Source organism: Anomaloglossus baeobatrachus (assembly GCF_048569485.1).
Source record: "Anomaloglossus baeobatrachus isolate aAnoBae1 chromosome 5 unlocalized genomic scaffold, aAnoBae1.hap1 SUPER_5_unloc_3, whole genome shotgun sequence".
NCBI classification, from domain to species: domain Eukaryota; kingdom Metazoa; phylum Chordata; class Amphibia; order Anura; family Aromobatidae; genus Anomaloglossus; species Anomaloglossus baeobatrachus.
Genome location: NW_027441806.1, coordinates 1,316,611 through 1,337,347, shown reverse-complemented (window position 1 = coordinate 1,337,347; position 20,737 = coordinate 1,316,611). Strand labels below are relative to the sequence as shown.

Genomic DNA, 20,737 nt, shown 5'->3' with positions numbered 1-20,737 from the left:
TTGAGACATCTGAAAAGACTAAAGACAGACATTGCCTTATTACAGGAAACCCACTTGGGGGGGAGGACTTTTTCCGCATGAAGAAACATTGGGGGGTACCGTTTACGGGGCAGCGGCACAAGGTAGAAAAGCGGGCACTAGGATCCTAATAAATAAACAACTCAGTCATGAGGTAGTGGCACATGAGGCAGACGACCATGGAAGGTGGCAGCACTTAACAATTGTTAGTACAGCGGGTAAACTCAGTATTTATAATGTCTATGGCCCAAATTCACAACAAATCACATTCCATGATGGCATAAAGGCCACCATATTAGCAGATGGGGAGGCTAACATTATAGTAGGAGGCGATTTTAACACCGTCCCAGACTCAGCTGAAGATAGGAGGAGGGGCGAGGAGGGGACAGCTAATGTGGGCAGGAGTTTAGATAATAGGGATGTAACATTAGAAGACGTAGGACTGAAAGACATCTGGAGACTAACTCACCCACATGACAGAGAGTATACACACTTCTCTCACCCTCATGATAGCTGGTCACGTATTGATCAGTTCTGGATCTCGCAAGATTTACTGAGTGGAACGCAAGATTGTGTGATAGAGAATATGGTGATCTCTGATCATAGTCCGGTGAGATTGGGCATTAGAGAGAAATTCAGGAGAGGTACAGATATCATATGGAGATTCCCATCGTTCCTTCTTAGGCAAGATAATTTCCACAAGGTGCTACAGGAGTGGTGGGGAGAATTCGCAGAGGACAATAAGGAACATAGAGAGTCCCCAGTGATATTTTGGGAAACGGCAAAAGCGGTCCTAAGGGGCCGTCTGGTGGGGTACGCAGCCACGATCAAACGGAAAACCAATGAGAATTATAATTTCCATAGTGAAGCAGTACGGGTAGCATATACAAATTATGTGACAAATAGATCTCCCATGACAAAAGGCAGATGGCTGGAGGCAAAAGAGGGATTTGACGAATGGGCCAAAAAAAAGGAACAACTATTCTGGTCGCACAAGGAGGTTGACTTACATAGGTTTGGCAACAAGGCGGGGAGGATGTTGGCCAATCTGACAAGGGGCAGCAGAAAAAGTACAGTGATCTCTAAACTGAAAACAAAGGGGGGAGAGGTGACTACGGATCCTAAGGACATTAATAAATTGCTGGGAGATTACTATAGAAAACTATATGGGTCAGGGAATAATGACATGACTGATGAGGCAGAGTGGCTAAAACAAGCCCAAATGCCTAGCTTGACGGAGGAAGATTTGAGTGCCTTAAACGCAGATATCACAGTAGAGGAGGTGACGAGAACAATTGGGGAGCTTAACACCAACAAGGCACCGGGACCTGACGGTTTTAACAGTGAATTCTATAAGGCTCTGAAGGATCTGATCTCGCCGGATCTAACCTCAGTCTTTAATGCTTTACTGGGAGGGGCGGAAATACCCAAAAATTCCAACATAGCATATATTAAATTACTCCCCAAGGGAACCAAGGACCTGGATGATCCCTCTAGTTATAGACCTATATCGCTCATAAATCAGGATTTAAAAATTATGTCCAAGATCATGGCTAATAGACTGGCCGAGATCTTACCTAGGATCATTACGAACCACCAGGTGGGGTTTATTAAGGGGAGAAATGCCGTTACCAATATCCGAAAGACAATTCTAGTGGTAGACGCGGTTAGACTGGGTCTCACTGAGGGAGGGGCTAGACCTGCCCTAGTTACACTTGACGCAGAAAAAGCATTTGATAATGTAAATTGGAGGTGGTTAGACAGGGTAATGGAGGCCATAGGGATTGTAGGCAAGATGAGACTTTACATTAGAAACCTTTATGCCAACTCGGGAGCTAGGGTACACACTCCGGGCTTTCTATCAGACGTGTTCCCTTTGATGAAGGGAACAAGACAGGGTTGCCCATTATCTCCTCTTTTATTCAACCTGGCAATCGAGCCGTTGTCAAGAATACTACAGGGACAAAATAGCTTTAAAGGAATCAAGATAAGGGGTTCAGAAGTAAAGACAGCGCTTTTTGCTGATGACATCATACTTTATATGGGGGACCCCGGTGCGGATTTGCCACAGACTCTTGCCTTGATTGAAAAATTTGGTTCATTCTCCGGTTTCAAACTGAACAAAAAAAAGTGCGAGATCATGTTCTTAAAGGGGCATCATGAGACAATGGGGGGACAAGTAAGGGATGGCTGTCTATGTGGAATTCCTATAGCACAATCTTCAATTAAATACCTGGGAGTGCATATAGGAAGAACGTTGGAAACAATCTATAACTTGAACTATGGACCGCTAATCAGGAAAATTATAGTTCAATTAAAGGGATGGAAAGGTCTGCCACTTCCATTACTGGCAAGATGTCACCTGATAAAAATGATGAGCTTTCCTAGGCTGCTGTATCCCTTCCAGACGATCCCGCTATTGCTAAAACTAAAGGATGTGAATAAGCTCAACTCCGCATATATAGAATTTGTGTGGAGGGGAAGGAAACCCAGAATAAAGCTGCGTACGCTGATGAAGTCAGCAGAGGAGGGAGGTCTAAACTTTCCAGATGTCCAAGGGTATAATCTTGTATGTATCATGAGGCATGTAATTGATTGGGTGAGAGGAACGAGTAGGCACTCAGATCATGCGATGGAAACTAAATATGCGTCACCGTGGGATCTGACGTCCATTCTGCACTCCCCACTATCCAGGGTTGAAGGGCACATAAGGAACTCAATTATATTCCGAGACACCATGCTAACATGGAAGTCGGTAAGGAAAACACTGGGGCTCTCATGGAAAGTGTCCAAGTACTTGAACCCCTGGGCATTCCTAAATTTTCCCCTGGGACGAGAAAACAAGCTATTTACTAGATGGAAAGAGAGGGGAGTCAGGAGAATGATAGATGTTATGAATGTGGAGGGCAGGAGGTGGATGACAGGTCGGGAAGTGTTGGATAAGTACAACCTTAATAGCTCACATGTCATCCAGTATGAACAATTGAAACATGGAATAATAGGACACCTTGGTGTGGTTGGAAGAGAGCTGAATAGAAGTTCGATTTATGAGTTACTGGAATGTGATGTAACAAGTGTAAATGTCTCTAAAATTTATCGATCGCTAAGGGGGGTGCTTATTTCACGGGAGGATAGTCGGACTTTAACAGCATGGGGGAAACAATTGGGAAGGGAAGAAGTGGTAGAAGATATACTGAGAGAATGGGTACAAGTGCGGAAACATATTACCAATGAGAGATGGAGAGACACTCAATTCAGAATTCTACATAGGGCCATTATGGGTTTCAACATACCAGGTAGGGATAGGTGGTGTCCTAAGTGTCAAAAAGAGAAAACTGATATGCTGCATGGGCTATGGGAATGTGAGACAATCGTTAGGTTCTGGAACCAAGTCAGACTATTTGCCCAGTCAACATGGGGAATTTTCAGCAAACTAGACTTAATGGTGTGGATTTTCCACTCCTTTGAGGGAGGAGTAGGAGGAGGACCGAGCACGCAGGAAAAGAGGAAATACGCAATAACGCATGACATAGCCATGATAGCTAAGCGTTGCATTTTAAAACACTGGATTCAAAGGGAGAGCCCATCCATAAAGGAGGTTATGGGCGAACTACACAACCTTCTGAAGTGGGAAAAACTAGAAGCGGAGAGGGATAAAGATGGGTTGACAGCCAAGTTTTTTGTGAGATGGAGACATTTTATTGAAAGCCAATTCACACAGGGATAAATAATTAACCTGATGGCACCTTTTGTTCACTCAGAGTGGTATATCCTGAGCGATATCCAGGACAGCCTGGGTAAACTGAGAATCACCTAGGAGGGGGCTCTGGAGGGAGGGGGAGACGAGACGGTTGGGAATACCAAGGCACGCTAGCAAAATTGAAATCATTCAGGGACGACACAGAGATTTAACGAATTGTATTGCATATGTTATATATTTCATTACCTCTGTTTTGGTTTAATGTTACTGTATACTATCTTAAATCGAACAGCAACATGGAACTCCAAATTGGGGTATCACCCACCTCTATGTCACATTTTGTCAGACGAATGTTCTTCTTTTGCAATGATATTTGTCATGTTTTTACAAATTTGAAAAATCAATAAAAAACGTTTTGAAAAAAAAAATGGCCACTCCTCCATAAAGGCTAAATTTGTGGAGTTTATGACTTATAGTTGTCCTGTGGACAGAGTCTCCCCCTGAGTTCTGGATCTCTCCTGCTTTTCCACTGACCATAGGCCTCTTGGCTGCTTCACTAGAATTAGTGCTCTCCTTGCTTGGGATGTTGGTTTAGGTGGACGGCCATGTCTGTAGTTTTGCAGTTGTGCTAAATGTGACAACTCAGCATCTGGAGATTTGTGTGAGGGGTGAACTGTTCTTAATTAGGCCAGATTGCTCCATCTATTGGCAAATCAAGAGACGTTAGCCATTGTTTCATGTCAGACTGACCGGAGCCCTATTGTTTGATAAATTTGGATTGCCTCAGCCTCTGTGACTACATCAATCAGAGGAAAATTATGCAGTCCGATTGAACTGAACCAATGAAAGAACAATCATCTCCCACCAATCCTGTAAGACACAATACCCTGAAATGAGAACTGAGGGGTATTAAAGGGCTTTGCTCCTGTCACCACATTCATTCTGTAGAACTTCAGGCTAGGATTCACGGTTTCAGGTGGCGGATCACAGATCTGCTTCACTGCTCAATGCTGAGCCCACAAATTCGCTTGGAGACCCAGGTGAGGACAGTTCAGTTGCCTGGCTACATATCTTGCTGTGCTCTGTCAGCTTTATAAGCTTGCTGCTTTCTCCTCTCAGTGGGTGCTTATCAAAATCGAGGTGCTGTTGGCTGGGATAGTTGGCCCAGGAAGCCCCAAAGTCACAAAGATTCTAATTCCATGCGAGTCAACGGATGGGTGAGACTCTGTCGCTTGTACCATCTTGTGTTCTTTCTGGAAATGTATGATATGTGTTTGCCTGTTGGTGAAGCAATAACATCTTACCAAGGTGTGGTTCCCTCACCCTGTGTTGTCTGAGTAGTGTTCTGCCCACAAGGAAGGAGTGCGAGCGTTCCGTTGGATGAGCCCTGTTCTGAGCAGTCTTTCTGAAGACAGCCAAGCCAGCGGATGACTGTACCCACTGACTTTCTTGTCTCCACACTATACTCCTACCATTTTTGGATGATGGATTGAAAACTGCTTAGTGATATGTTCAAAGGTTTTGCCATTTTTTTTTTTTTTTTTTACCAAACCCTGCTTTATTCCTCTCCACAACATTATCCCTGACCTGTCTGGTGTGTTCCTTGTTTTTCAAGATACTGTTTAATCCCTAATATTCTGAAACAAAACTTACGAAACCTTCACAAAACAGCTGTAGTTATACTGAGAATAAATGATACAGGTGACTCAATTTACTAAATATGATTTATATTTTTAAATATTTAGAAAAAAATCTATCATTTCCTTTACACTTCACAAATACTTGTTACTTAATTCTGGTATATCACATAAAATCACAATAAAATACATTTACGTTTGTGGGAGCAATGAGAAAATAAGTGGAAATGTTCTGGGGGTGTGAATACCTTTTACAAGGGGCAAAATTCCTTTATGACTCTAAAAATATTAGACTAGTTCCCTTGATCAATGTCCCATCACAAAATCTAGTCCTGACAACCTGCAATAATATACTTTTTACAGAAGTCTTCCAAGCCCACCTTGAATTTTTGTAGTCTATCAAGAATTATCAGATCATGTGTCGGAGAGTTCCATATTCTCACTGCTCTTACAGTAAAGAATCCCCATCTGTGATTATGATTGAACCTCCTTTTCATCATTGCAGGCCTCAGTTGTAAAAAGCTCATTAGAAATATCTCAGTAATGCCCCTGATATACTTGTACATTGTAATAAAATTGCCCCGTAGCCTTTGTGTTTCCAAAATGAATAATCCCAAGCTGGCTAACCTGTCCTCCTAGTGCAGACCTTCCATTCCTTTAATAGTCACTCTTCTCTGCATCCGCTCTAGTTCAGTTATGTCCTCCTCATTCACTGGAGCCCGAAATTGTGCAGAATATTGTAAGTGTGGCCGCACTAGTGACTTGTATAGAGGCAAAACTGTTCCTGTCCGGAGCATCTGTGCCTCGTTCACTACATCCTATTATATTATCTGCCTTGGCAGCAGCTTCCTGGCACTGGTTGGTTTTCTCGTCAATCCACACACCCACGTCTTCTTCAGTGTCGTTATTATGCAGTAATTTTGCAAAAATATTTAAAAAAAATTGCAGTTTAAAAATCAGCCAAAAAAGTCTGGAAAGCTAAAAACCTGCAAACATTGAAAAAAACAACCCAAAATCAAGCAAACAGATAGTCCCGTGCCATACATGTCAAGTAAAAGCCGCTTCTTAATATTATTGGATTAAAAATCGTTTCGGTTCCTGCAGCCCCAAAACCAGGAATTGTTTTCTTCTTCATGCCATACATGTTAGCATTATTTCTGCAGCCACTAATCGGATATAAAGTCTCCAGTAATTATATTACTATTTATGTCACATCGTCATCTTCTCCCCATTCAGGTCCCTACAATATCGGATCCTCTCAGTGGAGATCTTCTATATAAGAGAATTCTCCTGATTGACCCATCAAGGATGGATATGGACAGGGACAAGATGGCGGAGAGGATATTACACCTCACCCTAGAGATCCTCTTCCGGCTTACTGGAGAGGTGAGAGATTCTGATGACGTCACATTACATCATTCTTATCTATGGGAATAACAGATGGACAGAACTGGAGAGGTGAGGACTCTGGAAATGTCTGGAGTGAGATTTATTACTGTGTCTCTCCATAACCAGGATTACACAGTAGTGAAGAAGACCTCTAGTGAGCGCTGTCAGGCCCCTGTGTCTGAGGGAAGACCCCTGAGCCCAATCACGGGGCCTCCACCTCACCTCCCGATACATGAGGACATCAATGACCAGAAGATCCTAGAACTCACCTACAAGATGATTGAGCTGCTGACTGGAGAGGTGACACTGCTGGGAATGCTGGGACATTATACAGTAACGCTATGAAGGGATCGGGGGTGACAGTATCATTGTATATGTCAGGTTCCTATAAGGTGTCAGGACGTCATCGTCTATTTCTCCATGGAGGAGTGGGAGTATTTAGAAGGACACAAAGATCTGTACAAGGACGTCATGATGGAGGTTCCCCAGCCCCTCACATCACCAGGTAATAGACAGGACTAAATACACACGGCCTATAATTATCTGTATGTAAGGAATGAATTCAGTCCCTGTATGTGTCTCCTCCAGTTCTATCCAGTAAGAGGACAACACCAGAGAGATGTCCCCGTCCTCTTCTCCCACAGGACTGTAAACAAGAAGACCCCGATGTTCCTCAGGATGTGTTTCCTCCAGCTCTATCCAGTAAGAGATATCTACTCATGTACTTTCTGCACTAATTTTGTGTTTACATTTTTAGGCCTTCTGCTGTGGGTTTTTTCAGCTGTATTTTCTTTGCTTCTGTTTCTTCTGCTGTTTGTTTCTAGTGTCTTTTCTATGTCGTTATAAAGGCAACTCAAAGACCTGATTACAGTCAGGGCTAGTGTTAGGAGGAATCAAACTGTGCAATTTCTCAGGAACCCACTTTCTTAAGGACCTTATCAGTTGCATTCGGAAGTTGATTGTTTAAGGACCTTTGATGAAGTCATGTGACATGATGTAAGCAAAGGTCTCTTAGGCCCCTTTCACACATCAGGTATTCTGGGACGTTTGTGCTTTTTTTTAAACGTACCAGAATCACTGACATACGCAGACCCATTATAATGAATGGGTCTGCTCACACGTCAGTGATTTTTCACTGCACGTGTCTCCGTGCAGCGTACCCGCGTGTGCGTGATTGCTGCACGGAGACATGTCCATTTTTTTCTGGCATCACTGATGTTCCACGGACCACGCAGTGGTGTGGTCCGTGAAACACGTGCCAGAAAAAAAACGTGCATTTAAAATAATAAACATTTTAACTCACCCGGCGTCCAGCGATGTCCTCTGCAGCCCGTCCTCCCTGCTCCTTCTGTGCCGGCTGATTACTGTCGCGCATATTCATTATTGCGTCGCGGGAGCGATCAGCACCATGGACAGCGGGAGCGGGCGCAAGTGAGTTGATTTCTAAGTGCAATCACGGGCCACGGATAACGGAGCCCGGATTGCACTTAGACAACCCACGTGTGCCGTGATTCACGGCACACGCAGGGACATGTGCGTGTTTTACACGCCAGTGAAAAACGTCACTGTTTTTCACTGACGTGTGAAACGGGCCTTAATTGCAGGAGTCTAAAAAAACTGAATAGAAGACAGGCTGGCATGGTGGACTGGCAATAGGGGAAAGGGAGAGCAAACAGGACAATTTCCCAGGGCCCCCATTTTCCTAGCGGCCCCAGTGTTTATATGCCGATTATAGGACTGTTCAAGAACCTTTTTGACATCACGTCATGTGACCAAAGAGGTCTTAATTGCAGGAGTATAAAGCTGAAGAGGAGACAGGCTGGTGTGTGTGTGTGTGTGTGTGTGTGTGTGTGTGTGTGTGCGTGCGTGCGTGCGTGCGTGCGTGCGTGCGTGCGTGTGTGTATAGCTAGATAATAGAAAAACAAAAGTTACAGCCGCACACTGAAATACCACATTTTTAAACTACCAAAAAATGTCTAATAAAATTATTGCTGTAGAGAATGTGAACTACTGGCAAACTACCCTGGGAGGATTGGAGACACCTACAGAAGGAGATTTGACACCTAGACCTTGATTCTGCAAAGCAATTATGCAAGAATTCTGTCAAAAATCACTTTTCAATCAATTTTTTGTGCAACACAGAGTTGTGAAAAAAAAAAATCGTGCAACTAAATCATCACGGCGCTCTGCGCTGACATCACTCGCATGTTTTTCAGCTCCCAGCAGTACAAACAGACATGGCCTCCTCTTGCTGGTAGCTCATAGCGAAATGTATGACCTCCATCGCCACCGTGAAGAAGCTGACTATCAAGCACGTGACTGTGATCGGAGGAGGTCTGATGGGTGTCAGGATAGTGCATGTAGCTGCAGCAACCAGACACACTTTTGTTTTAGTGGACCAGACTGATGACATCTTGAAAAAGTCTGCCAAAAGTATTGAAGACAACTTGAAAAGGGTCACTAAGAAGATGTTTGCGGACAAAAAACCCTCTCAAACTTCAGCACAAGCACAGACCCAGCGGCCGTGGTGCCCAGCAATGATCTGGTGTTGGAAGCCATAATAGAAAACTTAAAAGTGAAAAACGCACTAATCAAGACACTGGACAAATTTGCAGCAGAACACACCATATTTACCAGCAACACATTCTTATTGGCAATAACTGACATAGCCAACTCCACAACTAGGCAGGATCAGTTCGGAGGGCTGCATTTCTTTATTCCAATACCAATGATGAAGCTGGTGGAGGTCATTAAAACACCAATGACTAGCCAAACGACTTCTGACTCTCTCATGGATGCAGTAAAACACTAGGAAAGACGCCTGTGTCATGTAAGGACACCCCAGTAGTCATTGTTAACCGTCTTCTGGTACCATACCTAGTGTAATTCATGCATCTTCATGAAAGAGGTCCTCTAAGCAAGGCAAGGATGTTGCAATTAAATTTTAAGCAAGTTACCCAATGGGTCCTTTTGAGCTTTTGGATTATGTTGGTCTTGACACTAGTAAATACACCATTGATGGTTGGTACCAGGTGGAACCTGAAAACCCCCTTTTTGCCCCCAGTGAATTGCTCAAGAAGCTTGGAAAGAAGACCGGAGAAGGATTTTATAAAGACTGTTGGCCTGGCTGCACTGCAGAGCTATATTGTTATAGTCTCTTGTTTGCTTTGATTACGATGACTGTTATTGCTTTTACATTGCATGGTTTTCTCAGCACTTATTAACACTCTAGTGCCTTACAGTCAGGATTCTCTAGTTCATCAACATCCTATTGTACCGCTGATTCCAAACATTGATACGTCATAGCCATTCTACAGTCAATAAATGAATGTACAAAAAAGAAATTGTGCAACTTTTGGAGGTTTGACGCCAGTTCTAACCAGCTTTGCCAAAATGGGCAGAGCTTGGCCAGAAGAAGGGTGTGATTCCACCGCTTCTCTAATTCATAACAAACTGTGGCGTTCCCTATACCAGAAATCTCACCCCAGTCCCTGACGTCATTTTTCATTATACATCGCTGGTCTTGATGAATTGGAGCGCTAATGTTTATCTGCACAGACAGCAAGACCCTGCTACCTACTTTGGTTACAAAGCCTAAGGATAGGCCATCAATCTTATAGTATCGTACAAGCCCATTTAATATTTGGCATCTGTCTCTATTTAATTTCGTCTTCGAAAAAAAACCTTTTTGAAATTGTCTATGTTGTGGATCAATGTCACAACGAGATGCTTGCAGGCATCGCCAACTGTCATGGCGGCATCAGGATCTGTGGAAATTACAGATTCTGGCACTCTGCTTGCTAATTTCTCTGATGTCTGTGAGCAGCGCAGGGAGAAGCAGGCGTCAAACCACATACTTAGTAAGACTAGCAAGAGTTTTTCTCTGCTGGGCTCCTTGTTAATGTCTTTGATACTGGCTCCCCTACAGCATGTGATCATTCGCTCCCTTCCTGTATATGCTGGCTGGACTATTCCATTAATGCAATCTATAACAAACTAGTGGTTGTTGTGCCTTATTGCTGTGAGCAGTTGTGGTATTAACCCTTGTTGTGTTTTTGTTTCTGACTTCCTGCTCTTGCTTTTCTCCTTAGTCTCTCACTCTTTATTTCTGTGAGTTTGAAGTGTGTCTGAATTTTGTTTTTCCTGTCTGTCTTAATCTGTATTTACATCATACTCCTGCCCCTTCCTTCCACGTTCAAGGGTAATACAGAGATTAGGGATAGCCTAAGGTCTCCTAGCATGAGGGAAAGTATAGCAGCCCCCTGTCCCTCATTATCCTACAGTCACATTGCGACAATCAATCAGATTATTTACTATAGCACATTCCAGAGAACTGGTGCTAGGAATGGGAGATCCGAGTTAACGAAGATGTAACTCTTAAGGCTGCTTTATACCTTACAATTACACATCCGATCTCGCATGCGTTGTGACACGCCCCCATTGTATGTGCGGCACGTTAAATTTGTTGCCCATGTCGCACAAACGATTAAATCCCGTCACATGTACTTACCCTCCATACGACCTAGATGTGGACGGCGAACATCCACTTCCTGAAGTAGGAAGGACGTTCGGCGTCACAGCGACGTCACACTGCAGCCGGCCAATTGAAGCGGAGGGGCGGAGATGAGCGGGATGTAAACATCCCGCCCACCTCCTTCTTTCCGCATTGCAGGCAGGAGCCGCGGGACGCAGGTAAGCTGTGTTCCTCGTTCCCGGGGTGTCACACACAGCGATGTGTGCTGCCTCGGGAACATTGAACAACCGAACGTTCAATTTTTAATAATTCAACGACGTGTATGCGATCAACAGTTTTTCGTTTAATCGAAATCGCATGTAGGTTTCACACACTACAATATCACTAACGATGCCGGATGTGTGTCACTTACGACGTGACCCCGCCAACACATCGTTAGATATATTGTAGCGTGTAAAGCCCGCTTTAGATCTCGAAATTGGACAACAGATCAGAATAAATTGTTTCCTAATTTAATTTCTGATGTTATGGTTTAAAAAAAAATCTACTTTCAAAATTATATCATTAAAAAATAATAACATTGTGTTTATTTTTAGCCGATGACTATATCAGGAGTTCAGATGGACATCTAATATCTTCAGAATTTAAAACAGATATTTTGATTATCACACATGATACATATGAAGAGCATGCTGTTATCCCAGATATACCTCCAGTGTTTCCTCGGAAAGCTTTATCATCTGATCTTTTCAAACAAGTCCAAAATTCCCATTTATCACAGAATTGTAAGCAAAATAAAACTTACAGAAGGGATGTGGAACATGAAACAGCTCCTACAAAGGAGAAACCATTTTCATGTTCAGAGTGTGGGAAATGTTTTGTTCGGAAATCAGATCTTGTTAGGCATCAAAGATCTCACACAGGGGAGAAGCCATTTTCATGTTCACAGTGTGGGAAATGTTTTGTTCGGAAAACAGATCTTGTTGTGCATCAAAGATCTCACACAGGGGAGAAACCATTTTCATGTTCAGAATGTGGGAAATGTTTTATTGGGAAATCACACCTTGTTAGCCATCAGAAAAATCACACAGGGGAGAAGCCATTTTCATGTTCAGAGTGTGGGAAATGTTTTATTTGGAAAACAGATCTTGTTGTGCATCAAAGATCTCACACAGGGGAGAAACCATTTTTATGTTCAGAATGTGGGAAATGTTTTATTGGGAAATCAGACCTTGTTAGACATCAGAAAATTCACACAGGAGAGAAGCCATTTTCATGTTCAGAATGTGGGAAATGTTTTATTCGGAAATCACACCTTGTTAGACATCAGAAAAATCACACAGGGGAGAAGCCATTTTCTTGTTCAGAGTGTGGGAAATGTTTTATTTGGAAATCACACCTTCTTAAACATCAGAAAAATCACACAGGGGAGAAGCCATTTTCATGTTCAGAGTGTGGGAAATGTTTTATTTGGAAAACAGATCTTGTTGTGCATCAAAGATCTCACACAGGGGAGAAACCATTTTCATGTTCAGAATGTGGGAAATGTTTTATTGGGAAATCAGACCTTGTTAGACATCAGAAAATTCACACAGGAGAGAAGCCATTTTCATGTTCAGAATGTGGGAAATGTTTTATTCGGAAATCACACCTTGTTAGACATCAGAAAAATCACACAGGGGAGAAGCCATTTTCTTGTTCAGAGTGTGGGAAATGTTTTATTCGGAAATCACACCTTCTTAAACATCAGAAAAATCACACAGGGGAGAAGCCATTTTTTTGTTCAGAATGTGGGAAATGTTTTATTGGGAAATCAGACCTTGTTAGACATCAGAAAATTCACACAGGAGAGAAGCCATTTTCATGTTCAGAATGTGGGAAATGTTTTATTTGGAAAACAAATCTTGTTGTGCATCAAAGATCTCACACAGGGGAGAAACCATTTTCATGTTCAGAATGTGGGAAATGTTTTATTCGGAAATCACACCTTGTTAGACATCAGAAAAATCACACAGGGGAGAAGCCATTTTCTTGTTCAGAGTGTGGGAAATGTTTTATTCGGAAATCACACCTTCTTAAACATCAGAAAAATCACACAGGGGAGAAGCCATTTTCTTGTTCAGAATGTGGGAAATGTTTTATTGGGAAATCAGACCTTGTTAGACATCAGAAAATTCACACAGGAGAGAAGCCATTTTCATGTTCAGAATGTGGGAAATGTTTTATTTGGAAAACAAATCTTGTTGTGCATCAAAGATCTCACACAGGGGAGAAGCCATTTTCATGTTCAGAATGTGGGAAATGTTTTATTCGGAAATCACACCTTGTTAGACATCAGAAAAATCACACAGGGGAGAAGCCATTTTCTTGTTCAGAGTGTGGGAAATGTTTTATTCGGAAATCACACCTTCTTAAACATCAGAAAAATCACACAGGGGAGAAGCCATTTTCTTGTTCAGAATGTGGTAAATGTTTTACTAGGAAATCATATCTTGTTTACCATCAAACAAATCACACAAAATAAATCATTTTTATGTTCTGAATGTGGAAAATGTCATTCTCAGAAATTGGATTTTGTTAAATATTTGACGAAGCCGCACAGGGAAGGAACCTTTTTGATGTTGTGAATTGTGAATAATTGAAATGTTTAACTGGTAAATCACGTCTTGCTGACCATCAGAACACCAACAGAGCGGAGCAGCCATTCTTGCTTTCAGAATTTGCCAATTTTTTTTTTTTTTTATTAAAAACCAAATAAGAGGCTAAAACATAACTTTTAATAAAAGTATGTAAAAGACCTAATACTTAGGCCAATGGAACCATAAGCATCCCCGACTGCAATCAGGATATAAGGCATAGACCACGCCATACAAGAGAGAGCCCCTCAGCGATGCCACAAATATAACAAACTAAACAAACAAAAAAAAAAAATATATAGATTGTGTTTCCACGTGTTATCCGGACAGCGGTCCTATATACATAACAAACTTAATTGAAAAACACAAAATACATAACTCATATAGATTATTGACAGCGGTCAACAGTTCAAATGTACATACAGCATTGATAGTACAGTTGATACAGAAAAGATTGGAATTGTCTCACCAATTAGGTGTTTTTTTTATCATTAATCAGGTCCTGTTGCTCAAGTAAGAATTGCTGAGGGATAGAAAATGTTCTCTCTTTTTAAACATCGTATTTTTCGGACCATAAGACACACCTAGGTTTTGAAGGAGGAAAATAGGGAAGACAATTGAAGCAAAAATGTGGTCATGATGCACTATTATTTGGGGATCTGCTGCTGACACTGTTACAGGGGTAATATTCCCCAATTTCTAGTGCAATGTGTTTGATGACTTTCCCTTTAAATAGTGCTTATCACAAATCTGTGGCTGCCTTTATTATTTACTAAAGCAATGGAGAGCCGCAGATTAGTGAATTCTCTAAATATAATCCAGTACCAAAACTTTTTGAAGTGTCCCTAATGTCCCCAAAAGGAACTTCCAGGTTGTGAGATCCCGCAACCCTCAGTGATCACCCTCACAGTCAAAGAGTGAGCTCTACGACCCCAGCGCTGCGGCATCCTTCTTAGGCTAGTTTCACACTTGCGTTGAACGGTATCCGTTGCATTGCGTTGTGTAACGGATGCAACGGATGTGTTGCATATAGTGACACAACGGATGCAACGGATGCTGCAAAACAACGCAATTCGTTTTGATTTTTTTTTTTTTCCCCGGTTTTACCAGCGGCAGACTATAGTGAACGATCAGCTGATCGTTCCCTGCAGCCGGCCGCCGGGTGATCAGCTGATTGCTCCCAGTTGCCGGCCGCCGGGTGATCAGCTGATCGCTCCCGCCCGCCGGGTGATCAGCTGATCGCTCCCGGCTGCCGGGTGATCAGCTGATCGCTCCCGGCTGCCGGGTGATCAGCTGATCGCTCCCGCCCGCCGGGTGATCAGCTGATCGCTCCCGGCTGCCGGGTGATCAGCTGATCGCTCCCTGCAGCCGGCTGCCGGGTGATCAGCTGATCGCTCCCGGCCGCCGGGTGATCAGCTGATCGCTCCCTGCAGCCGGCCGCCGGGTGATCAGCTGATCGCTGTCACTTGCCGGCGCCCGGGCATGCGGGCGGGCGCTCAGCTGAGCGCTGTGACTTGCCGGCGGCCGGGCATGCTGGTGGCCGGTCGCTCAGCTGAGCGCTGTCGCTTGGTGACGGCCGGGCGCTCAGCTGAACGTTCGGCCACCGCGAGCCAAAATAAAGTTTGATTTTAAAAAAAAAAAGAGCATGCGCAGTGAAATCCAGAGGATTCCGCTGCTCAAAATAACGTTACATGCTGCGTTCCTCCCGCTGGGCGGAAGCAACGGAGTGTCGCCCAGCGGAAGCAACGCAGCTCCTTTTGGTACAATCCGTCAACCATACAAGTCTATGGGAAACAGCGGAATCCGTTAACGGATTCCGCTGTTTCCCAAAAGGGCGGATTGTAACGGAAGGAAAATAACGCAAGTGTGAAAGTACCCTTAAAGGGAAGGTATCGTCAAAAAAAAAAATTCCAATAACTGAAAAAATGTAAAGTAATAATGTTTTAATGTTTTGTTTAAATATTATTATTTGTTTTTAATTGAGCAAAATCTAAAAAAAAAATTAGAAAGTTTGATATTTTCCACTGTTAAACACTAGGGGGAGCAGCTACTGAAATCCTACAGAAATCAGACTGTATAAAAAGCTCAGATTACAGCCTGCCGTAAAGTGGGCGGAGTCTGCTCTCCTGTGTGTGGTGGCACGCCTCCCTCTCCTAATCTGAATGTTTACAACAGATAACAGAGAATGACATGTAAGGACACAATGCACAGCCATTTTCCTGGTGACCAGAAATGTCTAAAGTGTCACCAAGGACAGCAGGAGGATTAGATACACAGCTCAGCAGACAGTAGCCCACAGGATAGGATTAGATACACAGCTCAGCAGACAGTATCACACAGGAGAGGATTAGATACACGGCTCTGCAGACAGTATCACACAGGATAGGATTAGATACACAGCTCAGCAGACAGTATCACACAGGATAGGATTAGATACACAGCTCAGTAGACAGTATCACACAGGATAGGATTACATACACAGCTCAGCAGACAGTATCACACAGGATAGGATTAGATACACAGCTCAGCAGACAGTATCACACAGGAGAGGATTAGATACACAGCTCAGCAGACAGTAGCCCACAGGATAGGATTAGATACACAGCTCAGCAGACAGTATCACACAGGAGAGGATTAGATACACGGCTCTGCAGACAGTATCACACAGGATAGGATTAGATACACAGCTCAGCAGACAGTATCACACAGCATAGGATTAGATACACAGCTCAGTAGACAGTATCACACAGGATAGGATTAGATACACATCTCAGGAGACAGTATCCCACAGGATAGGATTAGATACACAGCTCAGCAGACAGTATCCCACAGGAGAGGATTGGATACACGGCTCTGCAGACAGTATCACACAGGAGAGGATTAGATACACGGCTCTGCAGACAGTATCACACAGGAGAGGATTAGATACATGGCTCTGCAGACAGTATCACACAGAAGAGGATTAGATACACAGCTCAGCAGACAGTATCACACAGAAGAGGATTAGATACACAGCTCAGCAGACAGTATCACACGATAGGATTAGACACACATCCCTGCAGACAGTATCACACAGGAGAGGATTAGATACACAGCTCAGAAGACAGTATCACAAAGGAGAGTATTAGATACACAGCTCAGCAGACAGTATCACACAGGAGAGGATTAGATACACAGCTCAGAAGACAGTTTCACACAGGAGAGGATTAGATACACAGCTCAGCAGTCAGTATCACACAGGAGAGGATTAGATACACAGCTCAGCAGAGAGTATCCCACAGGATAGGATTAGATACACAGCTCAGCAGACAGTATCACACAGGAGAGGATTTTGATACACGGCTCTGCAGACAGTATCACACAGGATAGGATTAGATACACAGCTCAGCAGACAGTATCCCACAGGATAGGATTAGATACACAGCTCAGCAGACAGTATCACACAGTAGAGGATTAGATACACGGCTCTGCAGACAGTATCACACAGGATAGGATTAGATACACAGCTCAGCAGACAGTATCACACAGGATAGGATTAGATACACAGCTCAGCAGACAGTATCACACAGGATAGGATTAGATATACAGCTCAGGAGACAGTATCCCACAGGATAGGATTAGATACTCAGCTCAGCAGACAGTATCCCACAGGAGAGGATTAGATACACGGCTCTTCAGACAGTATCACACAGGAGAGGATTAGATACACGGCTCTGCAGACAGTATCACACAGGATAGGATTAGATACACAGCTCAGGAGACAGTATCCCACAGGATAGGATTAGATACACAGCCCTGCAGACAGTATCACACAGGAGAGGATTAGATACACAGCTCAGCAGACAGTATCACACAGGAGAGGATTAGATACACAGCTCAGCAGACAGTATCACACAGGAGAGGATTAGATACACAGCTCAGCAGACAGTATCACACAGGAGAGGATTAGATACACTGCTGAGCACACTGTATCACACAGGAGAGGATTAGATACACAGCTCAGCAGACAGTATCACTGGTACACACACAGGTACTCACATGCAGTGGCGCACGCGCACACACACACGCACACACACACACACACACACACACACACACATCTCCCCTGATGGGGACCTTGTGCCACACACACACACACACACATCTCCCCTGATGGGGACCTTGTGCCACACACACACACACACACATCACCCCGAATGGGGACCTTGTGCCACACACACACACAGAGCTGGGGTGAGCGGCGGGCATCGCTGGGTGAGCTGCGGCGGCGGGTGCTGCCACCCCCTTACTTCCTCTTCGGTTTACCATTTGCATAGCAAATTGCATAACATCATATTCTGGATGTTTCTTCTGGTTTTGTAATTCACAAGGTGTTTCTGTGGCGCCCCTGACCTGGTCAGGCACCACTGAGTACTGCACCCATGCTGGGGACAGTACAAAACAGGTAATCCAGAAGGCTGACCGAGGTGTGACTACACAGGCGCATAGTGATCAGGTCTCACACATGTACCTTTGGGAGGACCCCTGGGGATCCCAGGAGGGGGCGAGGCCTCCATCTCCACTCAAGGGGTGTGGTAGAGAGCCTGGTTGCTAGGTGACGTAGGCAAGAACAGGAGAGGAGTGAGTAGTGAGCCGAGAAGAGTTGGGTAGTGAAGTTCAGGGAGAGCAGAAGCCGACCCTGGAGCTCGACACAATTCTGACAATGTACGCGCAGTGACTACCGACGGGGGAGAACGGTCACCTGGTAGTGCTGCCCGAAATCCACCCACGGCTAAAGAGAGAGCAACGGAGTGGAGAGTAAGGAGACTGTCAGGGAGATACCAGGCCCAACCGGGTAACAGGTCCCAGTGCAGGGATAGATCCACCTGTCCTTTGCCAAACCTGCATGAGGGGGCACTTTACACCCCCAAGACAACACCACAGAGTCCGCAGCCACGTAGCAAAGTGAGGGCCCATAGCTCACAGGAGGCAAGCAGCCGGAGTGACCTGGTCCAGGCTACAAGCAAACGGGCCAAAAGGAAGGGGAGAGAGGCACCAGCAACTTCCCTGGGCGACCCCAGCAGGGCTTCAAGGAGGGGTTACCCCAAAACACAAAGGGCTAAGGAAGGCGAGTCGGTAGCCACCCTCATCAGTCAGCCTGAAGGACACCTGGTTCCAGCCTGGTTCATCCCAGCTACGCCCGGGTTACTCACCCTGCCACCCTCAGTGAGTAAAACCCTTGAAAGACATTCTGCTTGTGCGTGTGAGTCATTCTGCGACTTGTAGTTCCACACACCTACACGGGGCCCTGGGGCATGCCTCACTCTCAGGAGGCTATTACAACTGACTGCACCCACTATCAGCCCCAGGCACCCCTAACCTGCAGTGGCGGTCTCCACTGACCGCAATTCTGAGAGTGGCGTCACGACAATCAAAATAGAGGATTTCCTACCTGTGACAAGATCCAGCCGCGTGGAGTCCCTGAAGGTAATGCACAGCTGCACCGACACCGCACCTCGGGGCCCCACATCCTGGCGTCACGAACAGGATAAGGACTAGACCTGTTCAGACAGGTGACCATGTGCCTGGGCGGTCCGCTTGAAAAATTGGAAGCGCCGCCATATTGCCACCATGAAAAGCGCGCTGAAAAACAACAGCAGCCCGCGCTGGGAGAAGTTACCGCTCACGAAGAGGTGTGGCTACCCAGAGATCCCCTGCAGAGTCCTGGTCTCGCAAGTGATGAGAGCGGAGGCGTTCAGGGACGTCGGGAAGGAAAGGGAGCCAGAAGCCTGCTGCTGGAAAAGGCAGAGCAGAAACTGATAAGCCTGCTGTTGGGAGAAGAGTTCAAGGCAGTGAAGGAACTGGCACTGAGGCTGCAAGGAAGAGTCGGAGGCCTGCTGCTGAGAAAAGATCTGCAGAGCAGCGACGACGTGGTGAAGATGGCGTCTGAAGATAGGAGCCCAGAGCCGGGTTCCGCTACCTGGTGGTCCTGGGAGCTTGCCCAGTTCAGTAACCGACTGGAAGCGAGGATCGTGCAGCAGATCCGAGAGGGACGTGCGGAGCTGCAGGAGATGGCTGCGGCGGTTCAGGCCTACGAGAGGGGAACCGCCCGACGGGTGCCAGACCGAGCGGCGACGACTCAGACCCCGATGATGCTACCGATGGGTGAGTCCTGTGTTGCCCCTGCCAGCGCGAGTGCCCCGACCTCTGCTGCCATGCCCGCGGTCCCTGGAGAGATGCCCGGCGCGGCGGAACTGAACCAGGCCGCAGCCACGCCAGGTGCGGTCCGCCAAGCCCAGGCCGCCGCAACGATGCCCTGCCCGGCCCGCAAAGATCCGGCTGCCACCGCGACCCTCCTCCATGCCGCAGGTGTGGCGCTGACCCAGGCCGCCGCCATGCTAGGCCCGGCCCGCCAAGGCCCCACCGCAGCAGCAACGCTCGTCCGCGCCGCAAGTGAGGCGCTGAACCAGGCCGCAGCCACGCCAGGTGCGGTCCGCCAAGCCCAGACCGCTGCAGCGACGCCCAGCCCGGCCCGCCAAGGCAAGACTGTACAATTATCTACCCCGGCCTGCAAGGCCAGAGCAGACATCGCTCCCCAGCCCAAGGAAGTCCCTGCTGGGAAGTCCATGCTGGGGGAGGACCCCGAATACTGGAAGCTGAAGGCTGATCTAGAGGCCCACTTCCCAAAGGAGATGGTGGACCGGTATCTGCTCCCCCCGCACACCCACAGGAAGACTCCTGCAACATCCACGCCAAAGAGTCCACCGCCCTGGCCTGCTGATGAACATCCATCCCTAGCGCTGCCACAAGAGGAGTGCTCAGAAGAACTAAGGGGGAGGGGAGGCCAGAAAGCTGAGAAGCTGACCCCAGAGCCGTCAGCAGCGGATGCAGCACCAGTCCAAGA

General features: G+C 45.6%; 2 protein-coding genes and 1 pseudogene across 2 annotated transcripts in view; all 3 read left to right on the top strand.

Annotated features, from left to right (window-relative positions):
• The first annotated feature begins 7,140 nt into the window (after window positions 1–7,140).
• The window catches only part of LOC142259186 (uncharacterized), a 291,572-nt gene continuing 277,975 nt past the window's right edge, over window positions 7,141–20,737 (top strand). The window contains 1 exon segment of the mRNA XM_075331686.1: window positions 7,141–7,249. Coding sequence (XP_075187801.1) covers window positions 7,165–7,249 — 85 coding nt within the window. The 5' untranslated portion in view covers window positions 7,141–7,164.
• LOC142259178 (uncharacterized) lies at window positions 7,305–14,472 on the top strand (the record flags this gene model as incomplete). Its single annotated transcript, XM_075331681.1, has 2 exons — window positions 7,305–7,446; window positions 11,815–14,472. Coding segments are annotated over 2 exons (2,070 nt in total), but the record flags the coding sequence as incomplete, so codon positions are not given.
• LOC142259179 (hydroxyacyl-coenzyme A dehydrogenase, mitochondrial pseudogene) lies at window positions 8,720–9,968 on the top strand (annotated as a pseudogene).